The sequence below is a fragment of the Egretta garzetta genome, unplaced genomic scaffold (assembly GCF_000687185.1).
Source record: "Egretta garzetta isolate BGI_Z169 unplaced genomic scaffold, ASM68718v1 scaffold16, whole genome shotgun sequence".
NCBI lineage: Eukaryota > Metazoa > Chordata > Aves > Pelecaniformes > Ardeidae > Egretta > Egretta garzetta.
This window is the reverse complement of record NW_009260022.1, coordinates 3,445,735-3,466,380: the sequence shown is the minus strand read 5'-3', so window position 1 is coordinate 3,466,380 and position 20,646 is coordinate 3,445,735. Positions and strand designations below refer to the sequence as shown.

Here is a 20,646-nt window from a genome sequence, read left to right as displayed (position 1 = left end):
TGACTTCATATGAACTAACATGAAACACAGGGTACAGCTGTATTTAATACACTGACCAAAAGCCTGCTCCTGGCTTTAAAAATAATCTTAAATTCTTGCTGCTGTTTAGAGAGGATATTCTGTAGGTGATGCTGATATTCAAGCTAGAATAGCAAACTAGTATCTAAACATTTCAGAAGAGTATCTGTTCATTGGATGATTCTGGGAGAACGTATCCATCTTCCTCCTGAGTCAGCAGTCTTTAACACATGGTACTTTATAGGCTCTCCAAATGGCTTCCAGACTCAGGGATTAGACAGAATGGTCTAAATCACTTGGTATCCTCCTCTCCACTGTAATGCTTATGGACAAGATGGAAGTAGAAGGCCAGTACACCTTGAAGGCCAGTTCACACCTGAACACTGAAGCGTGAAAATTTCAGATCACAGCAAGGAAGAATTCTAACAACATTTATTATTTTCCCTTTTTTTCATGTGTTCTATGGGTCACCAGTACAAATATTAGTCTACTTAAGTATCAACTGACATACAATTAAATTTTAACACTGATCAGTTGCATAATTTGTGTGGTTTTATGCAAACACCTCAAAATTATTTGCACCACACTGTGAACATACAAGATTCTTGGCTGGGAGAAGATATAAGGTCCTAAAACTCATGATGCAATGACACAGAACTGAGTTTTGTGAAAAGGTTTGAAAGATGTAGCAGTTCTCTGGTGGTGTCTTGTGGTGTCTGACAGCAGGTGCAGGGATTGACTCTAAATAATGCCTGCAATATGATATTTGCAGCTCATTTATTTGCTTCTTGTTGGGTACTTTTGTTCTTGGAAACAGATAACCCAGTGATGAATTTACAGGGTTATGATACCTAAATTAATTGTCTGTGTGATGAGAGAAGCCATGTACAACAGTTTATACAGTTAAAGTCCATGAGTTCTTGTAGAACTCATAAAACTCTTGTAGAATTGGCCAGAACTTGACTTTAGCTTCAAGAGAAATGTTAGACCTGGAGTCAATTTTCAGGCTTCACAGGAAAATACAAGGGAACGTTCAATGGATAAACCAAACAGAATCAATACATTTTTGATCTGGCTACAGTGTATCTAATGCACCTTTACCTGAAGAACCAACATAACATTGGCCAGGTAATGAAGATAAATATGCTCCTGTAATCCTTTGCAAACAGAAAATAGGAAACAGATTTAGTTCTAAATGCAAATTACTTCTTAAAAGGGTATGAAACATATACATTAAAGATGTACAAAGTTAGCCTGATGGGCTGATGTCAAAACTGATTTTTTCCCACAGATAACAAGATCTCACATAACTTATTCTACATGAGTACCTGTTTTCTTTAATGCCTCCATCAAAGAGCATATAAGCCATTAAAGTAGTATTAGCCATCTCTCAGGCCAGTGTACTTCCACATACTCAGTAGAACTCTTTTTCTCATCTTCAATGTCTCTTTCATTTGTCTACTTTGCTTGGTATTTTCTGATTGCGGGATTTTTTCTATTTTATTCTGACTTGTGATTTTAAAAAAGCATTTTCTATTAATTATTGTGTGATGTACAGGGTAAAATCAGGAGGATTTTAAAATAAAAACAATTATTAACCCTCAATATTCATGTGCATACAGCACATCAAATTAGAAAGAGTACAAAGTTACAATCTTAACAATGTAATAAAAAGAAATCTAGCTTCTACTCCATGGTATTTAATTCTCACTAAAATAATTGCTATATAATTGGATTTGTGTCCTTATTACATTTATATTAGACCTATCCTTAATATATTTTACTAAAAGAGTCAGTTAATGGTTCCTATTTTGTGACTTGTAGTTAAAGGAATTGATTATCCATTGCTTGATAGTGTCTTTATGCAATGGAAAAGCAGTTCAAACTCTGTTAATCTGCTATGACATTGAGACCCTCCTATTTTACATAGGTGTAAATTATTACAATACCTAGTGCTAGGCAGGCTAGAATCAGAGTGTGGAGCAACACTCTGCACCTGGTGTCAACTGCCAGGACTTCATGGGTGTCCAGGAAACTACATTGGTAAGTTAACCTTATTTGACCTTTTAGTCTCCTTTATGCCACTGTGTCCTCTTCAGAATTCCCAAACCTGACTAGATTTCTACTCTGGTTTTCCTGATATAGGAATAAAAGGCTTAAGGAAAAAATTTCCCAAAGTACAACAGAACATTAGCCATAGCCATGCAGCATAGTGGCAGTATGATTAATATGAAATCTAAACCAAAATGAACAGATTCTTACCTGATCTTTGCTGAATGTAACCATACTTTGGTAGGCAGCATCTGCAGAGGCAAATATGTGGGGGGGATTTGATGAACGCTTCACACCATGATAAAGCTTGGAAAACTGAATTTAAAAAAAGAACACACAATAGTCAAGATATGTGACCTAACTACATAATTAAGAACTGAAAAGAGGATAGTGACTATCTTCCATCTGTTCAGCAGAAGGCAGTTGCCTGTTTTACCACAGAATTTCCACTGAATCACCTGGAAGAACAGTGACAATTCTTGGCACTGCCCAACTTCCAGAACACAAATTACAACAGCTAAAATGCACTCCCAAGTTTCCCTCACAAGACAATGAAGAGAACTGTATCACAAGGAACAGAATTTCCAACACAAGCATTCAACCAAGGAAATACCCAACCTATGCAAAAAAACCCTTCAAAGATAACAGTGAATCTGAAATTTGGCCCCTCTACCTGCAACCTTTAGGCACCCATGGACACTAAGATTTATGGCTCCACCTGTCTTCATATTCGTGGGGAATTAAGCCACCTCTATCTTTACTGCATTTGATTCACTTATTTCTTTTAAGCAGCAGCTGATGGCACAGGACATACAATAACGCAACAGTCAGAGCAATTCTTCAGGAAGTGACAGCCTCAGCATGAGGAGGTTCATATAACCATCTTCTGTTTCCCAGAAGAAAGCCCTAAATGCCAGACAAGAGGCATAGCTGCGGCTGGGGTAATCTTCATCCCTCCTGTGGAATTTGTGCCACCAAGCAGAAAGGAATGAAATCAAACAAGACTGAAGCTCCTAGCTTCCAACATAATTTAAGTATTTTAGCAAGTGGTGTTAACATAAAATATAAAGTCAGTACTGTCCACAGCTTGGAATCTCTCTTACCTGGGGAGAATAAATGCTGAGATTCTGGAAGGGATTTAAGGCTATTAAAATGTCTCCAACATAAGTATAAATTTGTAAGTCAGCATAGCGTTTCTGCAGCTGATGGATAATTGTATCCTGAGAAGATTACAAAAAGTTTGATAGTTAAACAGTATTTTCCCAGGCAGAAAGATTTTTGTAAATATGCTGAGAACACTAATTAAGAAATACTTATTAGAAGTGTTACTAATTACTTTTCAAATGCCAACATCACAAAACCAAACAAATATTTTCAAAATTCTTGCTAATGCCATAAAGCTAAGTTATATGGCAACCCCTATTTCCAGATTAGCACCTATTTTGTTATACCAGCCTGAGAAGCAAACCTTCTGACGAGAAAATGGCCATGCACATTATTACTGCACTTCACAGCACATTTCCATTTCATTTTTTATTTGACCATGAAACAAGGATAATAATTTTTCAAGGATTAAATTTTAAGTGGTAATAAGAGACTGTTTTAAACAGGACAGTAGCACAATTTAGTATTATGTCTTTTTCTGGCTGACATGCAATTTAAGGATCATCAAAGCCAAAATTTACAGATACTCTGCATATAGGTGATATAGTGAAATATGCAACTGATATTGTTTTATCACCTTTTATCCAGAAGCTGTAGCTACCATACTACTCTATATAAATTCATCAATTTTAGGAAAAATTACTTAAATCTAGAACTTCGTGACTAAACTTCACATTTTAGGAAACTCACAAAATAATTTAGACTAGCGTAGCTCATAATTAAATTCTTCCACATAATAGGATTCACTGCTACTGCTTTTATGTCACTATATAGAATATTAACAAAGTGATGATAGCAGATCAGTCACGAGACAATTCCGTTGCCACGCTGAGACAAAAGCTTCCAAGAAGGAACTCTTCTTACTCTGTTAAAAGAAGCCTAAAAAGCAGAAACAGGCAAAATGTGAAGCAGAGTTGTCAGAAATGGCTACTCGGCCAGTACAGTACCTCATCTAGAACTTCTAGATTTACCAGATCGTCATCCAGAGAGTGCATGTCAGCTCCATCCACATGGTAAGGTCTTCTAGTATGTATCCGTTCATGCCTGGAAGTTTATTAGTAGAGCACCAGTGTTATAAAACTGTATTGAAGACAGCAAACATCAAGAGGCAATGGGAAATCATCGGTGAGTGGTTTTGTCATGCAGAAAACACAGACACGCTCTCTGAAATACACATTTTTGCTTGAAATATCCTTTTATAAAAGCAATAGGTCAGCTTGCTGTCCAGTGTAACATCTGTTTTCTCTTTCACAATATATAAGCCTACCTATTTATCAATCCTCAGAGATGAAGATTTATCTGTAGGCTTACTACTCCCCACTTACACAGTAAAGTATAAAAAATTTCTCCTCCTTTTTCCTTCCCTTATTGCTCTAAGTTAATAGACTACCACTCTGTTTAATTAAATCTCCCCCCCCCCCCTCCCGCCCCCCAACCTATAGTATTGTCAGCTAATGAAGTTATAAGAAGCAGTAAGTAGTATAAAATCCTTCTGTTACCTTGGTGTATGCCAAAGTGCCTCCTCAGATGACCCTAGATCTGGCCCAAAACATTTTTGAACCACAGCTGCCATCAGACTCTAAATTGTATGGATGTTCAGTCAGCTTGTCCTCAGAGATTTAAGCCACACAATAAGCAGCAGAGACAAACTGTCACATAACCCCTTTATAATCAGATTATACTAAAGGAATCTTTGAAAATGCTGTGTATATGTTTTTAAACAACACATCTTGTTGAAACAGGGACAAATCAAGAGGCTGTAACACGTCTTCCACAAAGGGGGTGAAATATGAATGCTGTAAGCATAACTAGGCTTTTCTTTACAACAAACATAATCAAAGCATAGTAGGAGGACACCCACCGAGATACAGTCTGCATCCTGCTGAGTAACATTTAGCATTGATCCTCAATGACAGTCCCTGACAGATTGTTTCTGCATTGGTTGCCATGTAGAAAGTAGGAATCACACGATCACACATCCCGAAACAATGCTAAATATTAAAACAAGCACTAACAGAATGGTACTGTGACTTGGCAGGAAACACTGTTCACCTATAATGTTCAAGGTTAATATGAAGACATAGCAGGTCTTTTTTTCTTTAATCATATCTTCATATACTCATGGAATCCTGTTTATGTACACTTCTACATTTGAAGCTAGTCAGCTTTCATTCAGGAAATAGAATGTTTTCATATTCAAGACATATTACATCATCAGAAGAATTATTGCACGGAAAGCTTCTAACAAAGACATAGGAGGAGAATAGTGTTAGCTATGAGTACAGCTTCACTGATAATCGCACATCACATTTAAACATCCTGATTTTTTTTATGCCTATTTTTATTCATTTTCCTTATTTACTTTCAGCTACTCAATGAGTTCTGGAAAACTATTCTGTAAGGGTTTATTTGAATTGTACCTAAATAAAACTGTGCAAGCTGTTTTGTCAGCTAGGAAACAAAATAGTGGGAACATAGCAGGTTTTGCTGACAGTCCCAGTTAGATTTTTATATCCTACATTCCCAGAGATGGTAGTTTGCTTGATGTTGTACATATGAAGAAATGAAAGGAGAACACAAATAAGAAGCCGCAAAAGAAAAACTGTTACAGTGGATATTACTTCCAGTGGGCAGCATGGAGACTGAGTGAATTTGTTCAAAGTTGCATTCAATTAAATTTTGCATTTTCAGATCTTTGATTAGGTGGTGGATTGTGTGTTCTTTTTGGCTTTATTTTTTTTAAGCAGTCACTATATTCACGAATGTTACACTTTGCTGACAAGCCAGATCTTGAAAGGAGTAGGAATGCATGTAAGTGGCCTAGTGTACTACTGTTTTTCCTAATTGTTTCCATTTCAAACCAGAATTCAACCTCTTACTTCACTGCAGAGAAAAACGCTTTTGTAAATAATGTAATTCATTTAGAGATGGGAGCGCCCCTCAGCCTACAAATGAAGCAAACATTTTAACAGTTGCTTTACTTCATGGAGATGTAACTAACAAAGCAATGGCTAGACACTGTACTTAACATAACTCATTTGTGAAGCCTTTTCTTCCTGGAACAAACCATCATAGCCACAATATTAAATTGCAACAAGCTGCAAGTACGGATGTAACTAGAGGTGCAGGGAGGACAGGGAAGAGGGCACATTCAAAGTTAAGCATCTCTAATTGCAGAATGGCTCTGTAAACTCATCTGTTATCTGATTGTGTATTAAACTCCTGCTGTTTGCTCTCAAGTGATAAATGAATCAAATTTTTAATTGGAAAGTTGGGGTTTTTTTAACACTATGTAAATAAATAAGGAAACTGGTCTTGGTCAAATGTAAGTAAAACATAGATACCTCTGTGCATATATTTTCTTGTGCTTAACTCATTTTCCTAAGTACATGATTAGGAAGAGGATATTAGGAGCATAACATCACATTAGCTTCAAATCTCCTGCTGGCCTCATCAGTTTTCTACTGACCCTATGTCCTGCACATACATTGACAGAGTTGGAAGGAAGAATACAGACAGTAACCTTTAATTGTTTCCACAATTCTACATCAGAAATATAATCTACTTTTAAAATATGAAAAAAAAAAGTCTTAAAAAGCAGAAGGAAACACTCTTAATTGGGGAAATAACTGTTGATATATTTTTTGCATAAAAAGTAGACTTATCAGCCATTTTTTCAATTACCTTTCCTTTCTGATGACATATAAACTGTACAAATTCTAAGCAAAAGGAAAATTAAAGGTGTTAGGTTATTTGCCTTAAGGTTCCAGCAATGTTCTGAATCATCTCCTGGAGGATGTAGTCTCTTCACTGACAAAAGTGGCGTAAAGGGCCACTCACTCAAGGTACCTAACCTTATCAAATCTGAAGAGCAGCATTAGATTTATTCCAGAACTCTAATGACTGCACTATCTGTTGAAAAAGGTTCTATCCTCCCAAGGAGCTTCCCTTTGCCTTTTTATCAGGCAGGAATAGCTGGAAGGGACAGAGTTTTCTTGAATTTTGGAGGAAGAGCAAAAGGCAAAAAGCATTTCTCCCTCAGGAGAACAATTTCATAAAGATGGTGGGAAGCATTCATTTGTTCTACTTGTGTGGAAGAGATAGTTTGAAAGAAAATAACCTCTTTTTGTACTGGACACCAGCCATAGTAATAGAAGTGCATTGTAAGCAGCTATATGCACATATGCCCCTGCTATCAAGCTGATGATGGGGAAGGAAAACCTAGATGGACCACATAGACTTCTAGATTGAAAAGTTATCTTGCTGGCAGGTCTAACCTGAGGAAGAAAGCAGCGTAGACAAAGAATTTTTATGTTAACTGGAAAGCTTCCTCTCTGATCGCTCTCCCCTCCACCCCTAACGTTCTTTTATGTATACCTTTACTTTGGCCTCTTGGTGAAGCTCAGCATTTATGTTTACTGGGGTTTTTTTCCTAGGGCTCACATAGGAAAAACTGTTTCTGTACTTTCCCTTTACATTATTGCCAATTTTAAAATTAATTGCACCCAAACTGAGATTTACAAGAAAAATACTCAACACAATGAGAAAGAAAAAAGTGGAGAGTGTGTTACTGCCACACAGAGAAACACAGCCTATTTCCTGTGCCTTGCAGAGCGCATTTTGCTCCTGTACATCAAGTTTCAACCTGGAGAACTTTGCTGAAGCAAGGTCATAACAGAAACACTGACACAGCCTTAATTATAACATAAATGCTGCAGCTATAACGAAAATCTGTGCAACCTCCAGTAAAAACACATACACTATAATCAGACCAAGGATCACTTTTGGGGGCCACAGTAGCTTTGTGATTTAAAAAAAAAAAGAAGAGAAAAAAGTTTTAAACTCCTTTGCCTAATATTCATATAGATGAAGGCTAGAATTGCATTAAATTACATTGTGTATAGCATCAGAGGACTGTTTCTGTTATTATCTCTAAGTCCGAAGGAAATTACTGGCTGGATGCAATCAAGTTCCTTCCAGTTAATTGCTTTCAAAACTAAATGTGAGCTGGCAGAGAAGCTAGATATCTGGTTATAAGAATTACTTCCTTGCATGAACTGCTGCTGTAATCCAGCTGGCTAATAAGCAGGGGGAAGTTGCCAAGCCACCGTAGTAGTCTCATCCTAGTATCTGACAAAGTAGCCTGAATGTACCCGTTCTTCTCAAACTATTAGATGCTTAGATTTTTTTTTGCCTTTTAAAATTTTTTTTTTCCAGGCTTCTTCAAGTTTGATCCTTTCTGATGTACAGCTTTGCATTTTATCCTGCAAAATGCAAGGTTTCATAACTGTCTGTTCCCCGTTACAGAAACAAACTTCTAAATGGTGACCAGTAGTAGCACACTGACCCAAAACAGTAAACTCTGAACTCTTTACTGTCTACAGTAAACTTGTTTAAAACCTTATCCCTGCAAACGCTTAAGTTTTTTCATTCTTTAAAAGTGAAACCAGAGGTTGGTAGAAGACCTCTTCTGGTTGATTCCTATGAAGAAGCCTGTTTACAGACGGGAACATAATCTACCCAGTCTGTAGGAAAATATCCAAGAGAAGTATGAGCCATGCCTGGAGTTGGCCTCTTCAAAGCTGCTGATAACTGTGAAACTGCCACTTTGAACCATATAACCAAAAGTATTTGATACTTGATCAACATTAACTTTCAAACATCAAATCAATTATAGAATTTTCAAGCCAGGATTTATTAATCACTTGAAGAAATATAGAAGACCATGGTTTTGCTCAACTTCAGCTACTGTGACATTGGATCGACAGGACTAACAAAATAAATGTAGATGACAACTTGTGATTATTAAATATTTTAGTTACCTTAAATTTATTATAGACTTATCTACTACATTTCATGTAGCTCCCCCCACATTAACTCCCCATAAAGAACAGCTAAATTCCACATGGGGACCCACAGTGTCTAAAATTCTGAAAGATGGCTGATAAGAATATTACCAAGGGCAAAATTTTTAGAATGCATTCTGTGAAGACTCTTCTTCCCTGTTTCCAGTTCTAGGCTTTTAATCATGTATTTTCCTCCTTGATGTTCTGCTCTTCTACCACAGTCAAAAGGCAGTTAATAAATCTGCTTCTACATTTGAATTTCTTCATCTCACAGTGTGGTAACTGGTTTTTTTTAGATTTTCTCCTGCATGTTATACTGGATAGAGCAACCTGATATTTTAAGATTGTTCATAAATTAATTTCTTAATTGTTGTACATTCAAAGGGGGGGAAGGGAGGGGAAACCCAGAACATTTTTGTTTCATTCACTTTTGCTGGTGGTCAGTAGTTTTCAAACCTTCAGTTAACATTAAAAATCTTCTAGTTTTCCATTATGTCTACTCAAAAGCCACTAAAACATTTTATATTTCATTTTTTCATGGAATAAAATGGAAAGTTTAATTTTGAGAAAGTCTTCCTAGAGGTTATCACCAAAATTTATGCAAGGAAGGGCTGGGACAATAGACAGCATTTGTGTTTCCCTTTTAAACGTCTTCATGACAAGCTCCACGGTACTTTTAAATATTTTTTATGGAACTTGAGATACTGCCTAGCTTAAAGGACTTTGGAAGTTTTGACATATATTTTTCAACTTTTTCAACAGTCAACCAGCTGCCAGCTTTGACAGGTTTAGTCTTGACAAGGACAAAAAAATGGGGATAATATTGCATGTTTATAAACAAACTCCAGAGAACATGCCCACTTTTTGCACTACATTTTGCCAATGTAGATAGCACAAAGAGTCATTTAACATTTAGGAATATTAGGAAACAGACTAAATCCCTTCTGACTTCTTCCTTCAGCTGGCTGGCAATCAGCCTGGATGTTGGAATCTCTCATACTACAAATCAAAAAAGCAACTGACCACACGAATGAGTTCAAGAGGTCAAAAGGCATATTTGGAAAGTGAGCAGCGCTCTCTCATAAACTCCCTTAATGGATTATCAAACACTGTTTAACAAAAATATAATCTACACAAACAGAGCAGATCTTCACTGTTAAGTGAGAATTAACAATAATATGTAATGTATCTTCCCCTAGAGTCTTCCCAGACTCTAGGGCAGAAAGAATGAAAGAAGAAATGTCTAGAGCTTCAGGCATTATGCATGTTTCTCTTCATTAACAGGTTTACAGTGACCAAAAGTATAGTACAGTTTTATGGAACAAGTAAAAGACAAAGTCCTTGCCTCAGACAAATTGCTATCTCTTTTTTGTAAGTATAATGTATTAAGTAAAGCTATTAAAAGCTGTTTCATAAGTGGAGGAAGGGAGAAATATTAAGGGTAAGTGATATAACAGACATTACACAGTAATTCAGAGAGAGAATGATGAATAAACTACAAATCTCTACCATGTTTTTCTATTATAATTCAGAGGGTACCTAAACATTCTTGGTATTTTACTGACATGCAATCGCATGTATCTCTATCTTGAAGAAGTTATCCCTGAAATACACCGAGATTACTATCAACTTGACTTGTGTGCTCTTCTTAGAGATTACAGAACCAGCCACAAAATCTTTATCACCACTCATTATTACTATACCAAAAACATTTTTATAATTCTGCTTATCATTTCTGACCAATGTTTGCATATTCTGTTGTCCACACCTTACTGTAATTTAGATTCCTACCTTTTTCCAGTTCTGCAAGTTAATGCTACATGAGTTACAAGTCTTTAAGAATTAATTATATGTCTTGTTCTCACAATGTTATTACACATGAGGACACTATCTGAATAACCTGAAAGCATTTCACAGTCCTTGTGTGAGTACAGGATTGGTAAAGTAAAAAAAGAAAAAAAAAGAAAAAAAAAAAAGAGTGAGAGTCTGTGACAGCACCTTTTCTGGTTTTAAGAAATGCTTCCTGCCTAAAGGCAGCTATATATTGATGGGAATAAGAGTGCTCTGGCTCCCAAGATGAACTACAAATAAGTATCCATGTGTTAAAAAGTAATGATGTATTTGACTTTAGGATAGATGGGAAAGAAAAAATTCAGCATTGCTGGAACGAATGCATGTGAAGCAACATTCTGATGTTCTAACCTCCATTTTTTAAGGATTAAAGAACTTTTATAAAAATAGAACTAGTGGACTATTTAACATCAAATGAATTTCTTAAAATTAAACTTCATATAACTGCTTCTACTGCAAAGCTGTTAATGAAAAGTATATTATTGTTAATTAGCATTAGTATTGTTAGAAACCAGGCAACACATACGCACAGTTAACTGATAGCTTATAAAAGGGATATGGAGAAGAGATAAAGATAATATGCGGAGCTCATCCTTATGCTGATTGGACTTTCTCACAAAGTTTTTCCCCATGAGAATATAAGAAACAGGCAATGCACAAGTGGAGTGAGGATGCTGAAATTTCAGCTTCACTCAAGACCATGGCAAGACTCAAGGATTTCAGTCTAAAAGATTCCAACAGATGAGAAAAAAATCTTCTTCCTCCTTACAAGTGTGGAAAGAGGGGTATCCTGGCTGGGTTTTCTGAAATTGAAAACACCTTTTGCACAAGGATAGGAGATATCTGCATTTCACTGATGAAAATAATATAGGGAAAAAATAAAGCTGGTGAAGAAGTTTCAAAGACCATCTCTTTCAGTAAAAAAAATTAGGAGCAATTGTTAATGCCATTTTTCATTTTAAAAGTAATCTTTTACTAGCATAAACCTTTTCTTTTTATTATTAGTTTCTAACTCAAAGGAAATAAAAAAGTTCTCTACTAAGTTATCTCATGGCAAACTGACAACAATATGTTTGCCGGCGACAAACTGATGATAGCAACAGATGCATCAGTAGGCTCCTTTGAGCTCAGCAAGGACAATGAAATGCCCCTTCAGTTCAGAGGTATGAAGAACTGTGCTGAAGTTAAGCCTAGCTATACTGTACACAAAGAAGTTTATAAATGGAGAATGAAAGAAACCGAATGTAAAGAGATGTTTCAGTCTGTGGCTCCAGAGGTCGACCCAGATGGTCCTGCCAAAAGGGGACAGCTTGCTTCTTTCTACCTCTCTCCCCCCTTACTCCTGGTCATGTGAAGTATTCCCTCCTTTACTTCAGCTGTATCAGTTGAGGCACCCTCCTGCAAATCACTAACAGAGTAGAAAATTATCTGTCTGTTTCTGCTGGCTTAGTTTTTTTCTCTTACTTTAGAAGTTCTAGCTCAGGAGGTTTTGACAATCACTGGAGCTGCAATAAAAACAGCATCATGAGCTTGTTTCTGGGACCTGTGGGGAAAATGAGAGAAAGAAGCCAGTTCTCTCCTTTTTAGTAGCAGTGAACTGTTAGATCAGCTCTCCACATCTCTCCATCATACCCTCTAAATGCACTGACTTTCTAGTCTGCAGGCTTGCTCTCAGGCACAATGACCTTAAGTGATGTCCCAAAATAGACAAAACTGGCATGGCTCAATTGGAAAGAGGATCTTATTAAAAAAACCACAGTCAATAAAGAATCAAAAGATGCACATGCAAAGCACTGATGCTGGAAGACTTTCAAATGAGAGAAAACCCAGAAACCTCCTGATCAGTTGTCATCACTGGTTACTCCCTGGGTTCCCTCACAGTAGAAGTGCTGTTAACACCAGCATCCTGATGATTTTCTAGTTTCTGGAAATTTTCAGCCTGTGCTCTGAGAATATTTTCCGCTACTTCTCTTTTAAATGATTGATCTGTAGTGCTGCTATACTCCTAAAAAAGGGCATCTACTTTTCTTCATCTCTGAACACCAGGGAATTAATGCACGTTTCATTGTACCTGTCATGGGCACATCAATAAACAGAAAAGGCATGCACATAAATCCAATGGTATAATAGAAAGGTTTACCTCAACATGGGTTTTAATTGACCTATTTACTTTGAAGTGGTGACTATACTTTTAGATGACTTCTACACATCACCACAAATGAATGCCAGTAAATTTTTTTACAGTACCATCTGGTCATGCGTTCTTCTGCATGTCAGGTTCTGTATTGAAAATTATTTTATAAATGCATTACAGAGTTTTTAAAGGCTTTTAATTGGTACCAATTTTCCTAGGGGGTACTATCTCCCTATTACAGAGCCAACCTCTTTACTATTATGAGACTATGTCTATCCTCTGGGGAAAATTATAATTAGATGCTCCTGGTGGCTGGTTCTCTTGTAATAATCTTACATTTGTAGTCCAGTATTAACTGCCTGGCCCACAGACTTGACATTTTGCAGGGATATGCTTTTGCAATCTCATTAAAGTTTGTACCAATTTGATCAAGTTCCAAATCTTTGGAAAATCAGCACTTTATCATTCTGAACATTAAGTTTCAGATTTCAATGGTAAATGATCACTAAATTTTTGTCCTCACTGAGCATGCTCTCAGCCCTGATCAAAGTGGGCTTGTGCTTCAAAGAACAAGTAAGGATACCACAGTATAATGCTACAACAATCAGAAAGACATTCTTTAACAGCAGTTAGGTCCATTGGCTTCAAAGTGAAGCCAATATCAAGGCCCACTGGCTTCGAAGTGAAGGTAAAGATGACTATTTCTCTAGTAGCCTAATCATGTCTCCCCTCTTATCATTCACTGGCAGAGGAAGAAACTGTCTAATTCAGAGGTATGGCTAAAAGCAAACCAAAAGTCCAGAAAAAAACCCAAGATGGGTACACAGAGTCTGCTGGGTGTAGAGCTTTAAGAGTAGAAGAGAAACTATAACAGACCTGGCAAAGATTAATTCAGTGATGAGAAAGAACAAGAGGGCTGTGAGCTACATTATCGGGTGAAGAGAAACACCAGGAACAGGGAAATGGCTGGAAAAATAGAATAACCTGGACTAGGAGTTGCTGAAGAAGGTGAAGATTAGAAACAGAAGCTATCAATCAGAGTTGTAGAGGACAAAGGCACAAGAAGCTGACTAAGAGAAGAACAAAGCCTTAAGGGCAAACAGAAGGAACAGTGAACGGAGACTGATGGGAAAGATGGGTCAGATAATAACTTGGGACAGGAAACATGGGACTAGTTGGTCAAGTAAATTTGGGGGCATCAGGGACAATACTAGAACTTAGACTGGTAGGGAGGATAAGATTAGGACTAAACCCATTGCAAGAGAGTCCCCTTCACCACTGCAATCTGCAGGTGCTACTGCACACAAGTTGCAAAAAATCATCCTTGGCAAACAAAGCATTTAAGATGGGTTGGTGGTGACAGGATGGACAAGGAGTTAAATTCCTTTAGGTGAGCACTGATTCATATTGGGTATGCTGGGGAGCAAAATCCTTCCTACATTCCAGTCACGCACAATAAGCATAAGGTGCAAAAGCTTGTCTGTCGCAGCACTCCCAGTCGTTGCAGTTAATATATGGAAAGGCTTGAGGAAATAAATGCTGTCTTGGTCTTGATTCCTTCTCACTCCACATTATGGAGACAGATCCCAGAAGAATGTATTGGAGTACCATGAGGAATCCATTTCAGAGCTCTTCTTAGCACAAGGATCATTTCACTCTGTCTATATCTTCCATTTGGTCAACAGCTGGGAAAACTCTTGGTATCTTTTGGGCCTGCCAACCCACAGCTGTAGGCAATCTGATCTGTGAGGTGTTACATGGAGGAGGTCTGCTTAGGAGGCTAGATAAAGCAAAAACTTGTACTGTAACACTGGCGTAGCTCCCTCACCCACAGTAAGCAGTTCCTGGCATATTTTTCCAGAAAAGCAAAAAAAAAAAAAAAAGCACCACAGAAGTCAGCTTCACCTTGAACCTGTACTTACAGGTATTCTTTTATTTTAACTTGTACATTTTTGTTTGGGCTTTTAGCATTTAAGCTACAGAGTCCTATGGCATATAAGTATATACATATTTATGACTTATGAATCATGAGATTTAGTTTTCTTCATCAACATTAGTAGGTGTTTGTTTATAATAACAGTCCAGAGCTTATCTCACTCCAGACAAATTTCGTATTACAGAATGATTACTGAGCTTGGGAAGGTGTGTTCATTTGCATTTAATTCTCTTTTGAAACAGGGAAATTCTGCCACCCTCTGGACAACAACTAAACTAAGACATATTTACAATCAGCCTCAAAAGTAAAAAAATCCCACTGCTGCTGATACACTCATTGCTTTTTAAGCACATTTTACAATTAACTACTAGGCTGAATGAAAAATAGCAGTTACTATTAAACTACAGACAAACCAATTGCTTTAAGTACTGAATAGCCTTCTTACTAATAGTATCTAATCAAAGAGCAAACTTTAAAGTGTTCTGCTCTTAAGCTTTTCTAGTAGTCAACTCATTGTTCACAGCTGTATTTTTAAAGAGAATATGATATAGTTTTTCATCATGCCAATATGCATTTCCACAAACTAGAACATTCTGGAATTATTAGTGTCTCTGTGACTGAGCCAAAAGTGAATACATATAGAACAGAGTTCAGTGGGAGAAAGAAGGCTCAGGAGAAGGTTGCACTACAGCTGATCAGATTAGCTTGAAAAAGTTATCAATGGGAAAACACGCCTCTTGCATTCATGTGGCATGCAGCACTTATTGCAAAGAATACTGCTAGTCAACACATTAATATGATCATTTGAAACAGTAAATGTCTGTGCATTCAGAGTTTCAACTTGTGCTTCCAGGATTAGTGTGGGGAAGGAGGGCTGAAGCATATATCTTGTACAGTACCTTGTTTTGGCTATGGAGCCGAGCTGCTGCTGTTCTTGGATGAGGTCAGCCAGCTGTTTTTGGAGAGACATATCTTTACCATGTACTTGTTTAATAAATGGATGCTCCAAAAGATGGGTGACTGAAGGACGCTTTTCAAAATCCTTGATAAGACACCTGTGACAGAGAAATAGTGGTCTCAGACAATGATGTTATTTCATTACAGCATGATTTGAGTCGGCTTACTGTGTGGCTGTTATTGTACACTAGTTTATTTTTCCACAAATTTGAGTTCTTCAGTATACAAGAATCTTCCTCTACATTGAAATAAATCTGGCATAAAATACTTAACTAAGTTAATTCATGCTACAAGTATAGTAATATAAAGGCTATGGATTTGAGCTTATTTAATCTCTCTTTTTAACTCTAACTAGACTACTATAAAAAATGGCATCGTATCTTGCAACTGCTGTACAGTTAATATACAGTAAACATGACGTAAGGTGAATAGACAATACTTCATTCACTTTAATTTTCTACCTATTCTCTGAAGGGAGTTTGACTAAGAACTGTAGGATATAGCGTATTAAAAACCACAAGTGAAACCTGTGATACAACATTAGTCAGAACAATTTGATATAGAGCTTTGTTTTGTTTTTAAAATGAATGTTTCAGGTAGATCTTCTATATTGCAATGACAAGTGTTAGCATAAGAATCATAGAAAATTATGCAAACCTACATAATTCAGACTGGAAGATAAATGAATGAGTCAGAATTAAATGCTAGCCATGGTATCAAAGTTCTGTCTGTGACAGGAACAGGTGATCTAGTAATGAGTAAAGAGATACATCCTATTAAATTAGCATAAAATAAAGTATCATGCTAATTTATACAATCAAGATTTAAAATTGACGAAGCCATCATTAAAGTTGAAATATTTTCTCTACAATAAAGCTGAAATAATACAGTCCAAACAGAATAATGACCTAAAGGGATTAGACTGCTTTAAAGTACCCTCTAATTCTTTATATTAAAGTATTCTATTTACCTTGCTCAGCAATAATATTGACATTATTTGAGAATGTGAAAAAGAAATGCTGCAATATACCTCCCTTCTAGCACCTATAATTTCAGTGAACTATAGCCCAAGATGGGTTTATTTGATGAGATGCATTCATATTACATACTTCACAATTACATCTCATATTTGCTGATACTAAGTGATACACCTAAAGTACTGCCTTAGCAGGGCGAAGTATCACAAATAAAGATTATCTTTTTAGCCAGTTCAGTGAAACTTTAATACCTTTTAGAATAATTTATATTTGAGCAGTATGAATAAAAATTTACAAAATTTAAGCTACATCTAAAAAAAAAAAATCATACTCATTAATTGATTTCAAATACTACAAAACACATTAGCAAATGATTGAAGTTTAGCCTCACCTCAAATACTTTACTGAAGCCTAAATTCTGGTCTTAAAATGATCCTGAAATATCTTTGAACTTTAATACTTTAGGTTCTTGAAAACCATTTTCCCAACCTCTTCTTGGTACATCTAGTCCAGAAAAGACAGTCTGTAAAATGTGCTACCAGTTTTATAACTATTTTGGTGAATTTTGCTACAGGCTAGAACTGTAGCCTCCTAATAGAAAGAATAAAGTAGCAGAACCTGCTTTATTTCCATCCCTCTGAGTGCAAGGCTATAAATACCAGTCCTTCCCCTCCATGAGGAGATCCATCATTAGGCTTCAACAGGTTCTGACAACTCCTCCCCCCCCCACACACACTTTTCCTTTTGTGTTCCATGGTTTTTAAAAGTCAATACACCCACACAGACAATATGGTCCATGTCAATCCTGGTTAAATTTATATGTTTCCTGAGCAAAAGGAAAAAAGCATTTGAAAAGAAAGATAACATTAATCAGAAAGGCAGAGGAAGAAAACCAAAACAACAAAAAACTATGCAGTATACAAATCATACATTGATGGCAAATATCTGAAGTGAAGATTTCAGTCTGCAAAGCTCATGCACTCATGTGATTTCTACCATTCTAACAATAATTACACATTTATATTTGTATTATATTGTTAATATATAAATTTTCTTATTAAATCTGATTACATCAAGAATTTTTCAGTAATAATCTTGAATCCAAGTGAAGCTATGTCATAGAATCACAGAATAGTTTGGGTTAGAAGGGACTTCTACAGGTCATTTAGTCTAACCCCCCGCCCCTGCAATGTGCAGGGACATCTTCAACTAGATCAGGCTGCTCAGAGCCCAGTCCAACTTGATCTTGAATGTTTCCAGGGATGGGGCATCTACCACCTCTCTAGGCAACCTGTTCCAGTGTTCTACCACCCTCATTCTAAACATTTCTTCCTTATATCTAACCTAAATCTACCCTCTCTTTGTTTTAAACCATTACCCCTTGCCCTATCACAACAGGCCCTAATGTCATGGTAGTTGCTTTTCAGATAGCAACATTAGAGTTCAGTTTTTCCATACAGATGGCCCCTAGGTGAAACATCCAAATGTCCAGGATACTGCATTCATTAAGGAAGCCCAACAAGAGATGGAAGGAAAACATTTTAGGTAAAAAAGTTCTTAGCTTATCTATTATGCACCTGAAATGATAGCTGTTTAGGTCTGGCAGGTTTTTTAACAAGCATAGGTAAGCAGTCTTGAAGACTATTTTAGAATTACCTTTGCTTCTGTTGCATACTCCTGCCAATCACTTGTTGACTATTCACTTTGCATGCATACTACTCTTCTGCTTTGCAACTATCAAAGTTTATATATTGTTTCATCTATATGCAGCCTTCATTCGCTGGTAGTAGGGTATTTTTGCAATCTGTGGTCACTTAGGATTTCACTTGAAACACAAATAAAACTTCATGAATTTTTAAGATGAGCAAGCTAATGAGACAAGACACATCCACATGATTCTGTGATCAAAGTCTATTCCAAGCTCAGACAGAGCACACCTACTATTGTGCCAAGTTTGTGCCTGTATTGGAAGAACAACCCTTTCAAGATGGTTAGTGAGATGCCACAACAAAACAAAGAGCTAGTAACCAACAGCCGTGCAAGGGTGAAGGACTGCTGCTTAAATTCATGTCTGTAACTTCTAGTGTGATTACTTCTACTCCAGTTCAGGGAAGAGAATGACAGGAAGGATGTACACCTCCACTGAAGCTGGTTTAATCCATTAAGTTAAATGGTAAATACCTAGCACATTCGGAACACAGCAGCAGGAAGACCAGGCAGGCCATAGGGAACTGACGTGCGTATGGCATATACGCTCTCCTTTTGCTCTGAAAGAGCAGAAGTGTTGACACAGTCACCTCTAGAAATTACTCCCTATTGTGTTTCAAGTGCCAGTAACTTGCAGCTTAGTCACAGTAGGTACTGTGGGCTCAGTGTGTACTCAGATATTCAGTGCCAATTTGGTGTATCACCAGGCCTACTGCAATGGAGTGCAGGATGGAGAGCTGTCATGTGACACTGAAAAGATAGCTTTATGTTTCTCCTCTTGGTGCATATTCCTTTGTCCTAATTTCTCTCTAGGCACACAAGACCTATTAATACTCTGAGGTATATTTAAATGCTCTGCTTCTACACACTGTCATTTCAACTGTGTTGCTTTTAGTGCCACACTGAATGCGTGCTTCTGCTGTTCTCAGTCAGCTACCTGTAAAATAACAGGTTCTTGGGCCACCACCTACGTGATAATGTAAAATGATGCATCAGACAGCCAGTGTCACTGCAGGTGTTCAGTAAGTTATCACCTCCTACACCAGAAGCAGTATTGGCACTATACTGCTCTTCAGAAAAAAATAATTTAACATAGAACATCAGCTCTTATGATGCTGAAGTGTTCATGAAGGTGGGCATTATCACAGTGTCTTCTATTGACCGGCACCCTGAAAGAGAACTATTATGTGTGAAAAAGTTAATCACATGGGTGCCTGAATCCAAAGCTGCCAGTACATTCAGTCAGGAGATTTATTCCATGTAAAGGCCAGAAAAAAAGAAATCAAGACGTAATACACAAAAAACCAGCAATATTAACATTTGAAAGAGGAAGAGTACAGCAACAAAACAGCTTTTATAATGTCCGTTATCAGAAAATCTTCTTATTTAATGCAGCCAACAAGAATCAGTGTGTGCATTATGCAAGTAAAATACAGTATTAAGAAGTCATATCACCAAAGTATTTGCTTCCGAGGAAAGCAGAAAACTAAAATACGTTCAGGTGCTCATCTGAGCATTTGTTTAAGACCAATTTGGACAGTTAGCTTAGGCACTGTCAAACATCAACCATGCTGCAATTACATAAAAAACCAAGAACTGTGCTGCACCTACAAATTAAGCCCATTTGTTTGGCCCATGGTAATTATTGAAACAAAAAAACAAAAAGGGGAGACTGCCTTGCATTGAGCAAATTGACTAGCAAATCTACAAGATGGTTTCATATAAGGTATGATGAAAATATGATCACATTTGGTCTGCTATTTTTTGGATCTAAAATAATAGGAAAGCTAAGTAAGTAGAGATTGGTAAGGAAACAAACATAGTACATGTTTGCCCTGATGAAAGTCAATCCATTACCTTATTTGAAATTCTAGTATCTTCCATCATGCTTTCTTAGCTGAAAATTAATTCTCAGAATTCATTAGTGTCACTACATTAAACATAGGTTGCAGCCATTTGCTGCAATCTCACAGCCAGGCTCCTAAGCACCATTTCCATTCTGCC

At 36.9% G+C, this 20,646-nt stretch overlaps 1 protein-coding gene across 1 annotated transcript in view; it reads right to left on the bottom strand.

The window, feature by feature from the left end:
• Positions 1–20,646, bottom strand: part of MYO3B (myosin IIIB) — a 202,841-nt gene that overhangs the window by 101,505 nt on the left and 80,690 nt on the right. The window contains exons 10-13 of the mRNA XM_035896172.1: positions 15,901–16,056; positions 4,182–4,278; positions 3,174–3,290; positions 2,281–2,385 (exon numbers count right to left, since the gene is read on the bottom strand). Of these exons, the coding sequence (XP_035752065.1) occupies positions 2,281–2,385; positions 3,174–3,290; positions 4,182–4,278; positions 15,901–16,056 (475 nt within the window). The remainder of the gene's footprint in view (positions 1–2,280; positions 2,386–3,173; positions 3,291–4,181; positions 4,279–15,900; positions 16,057–20,646) is intronic.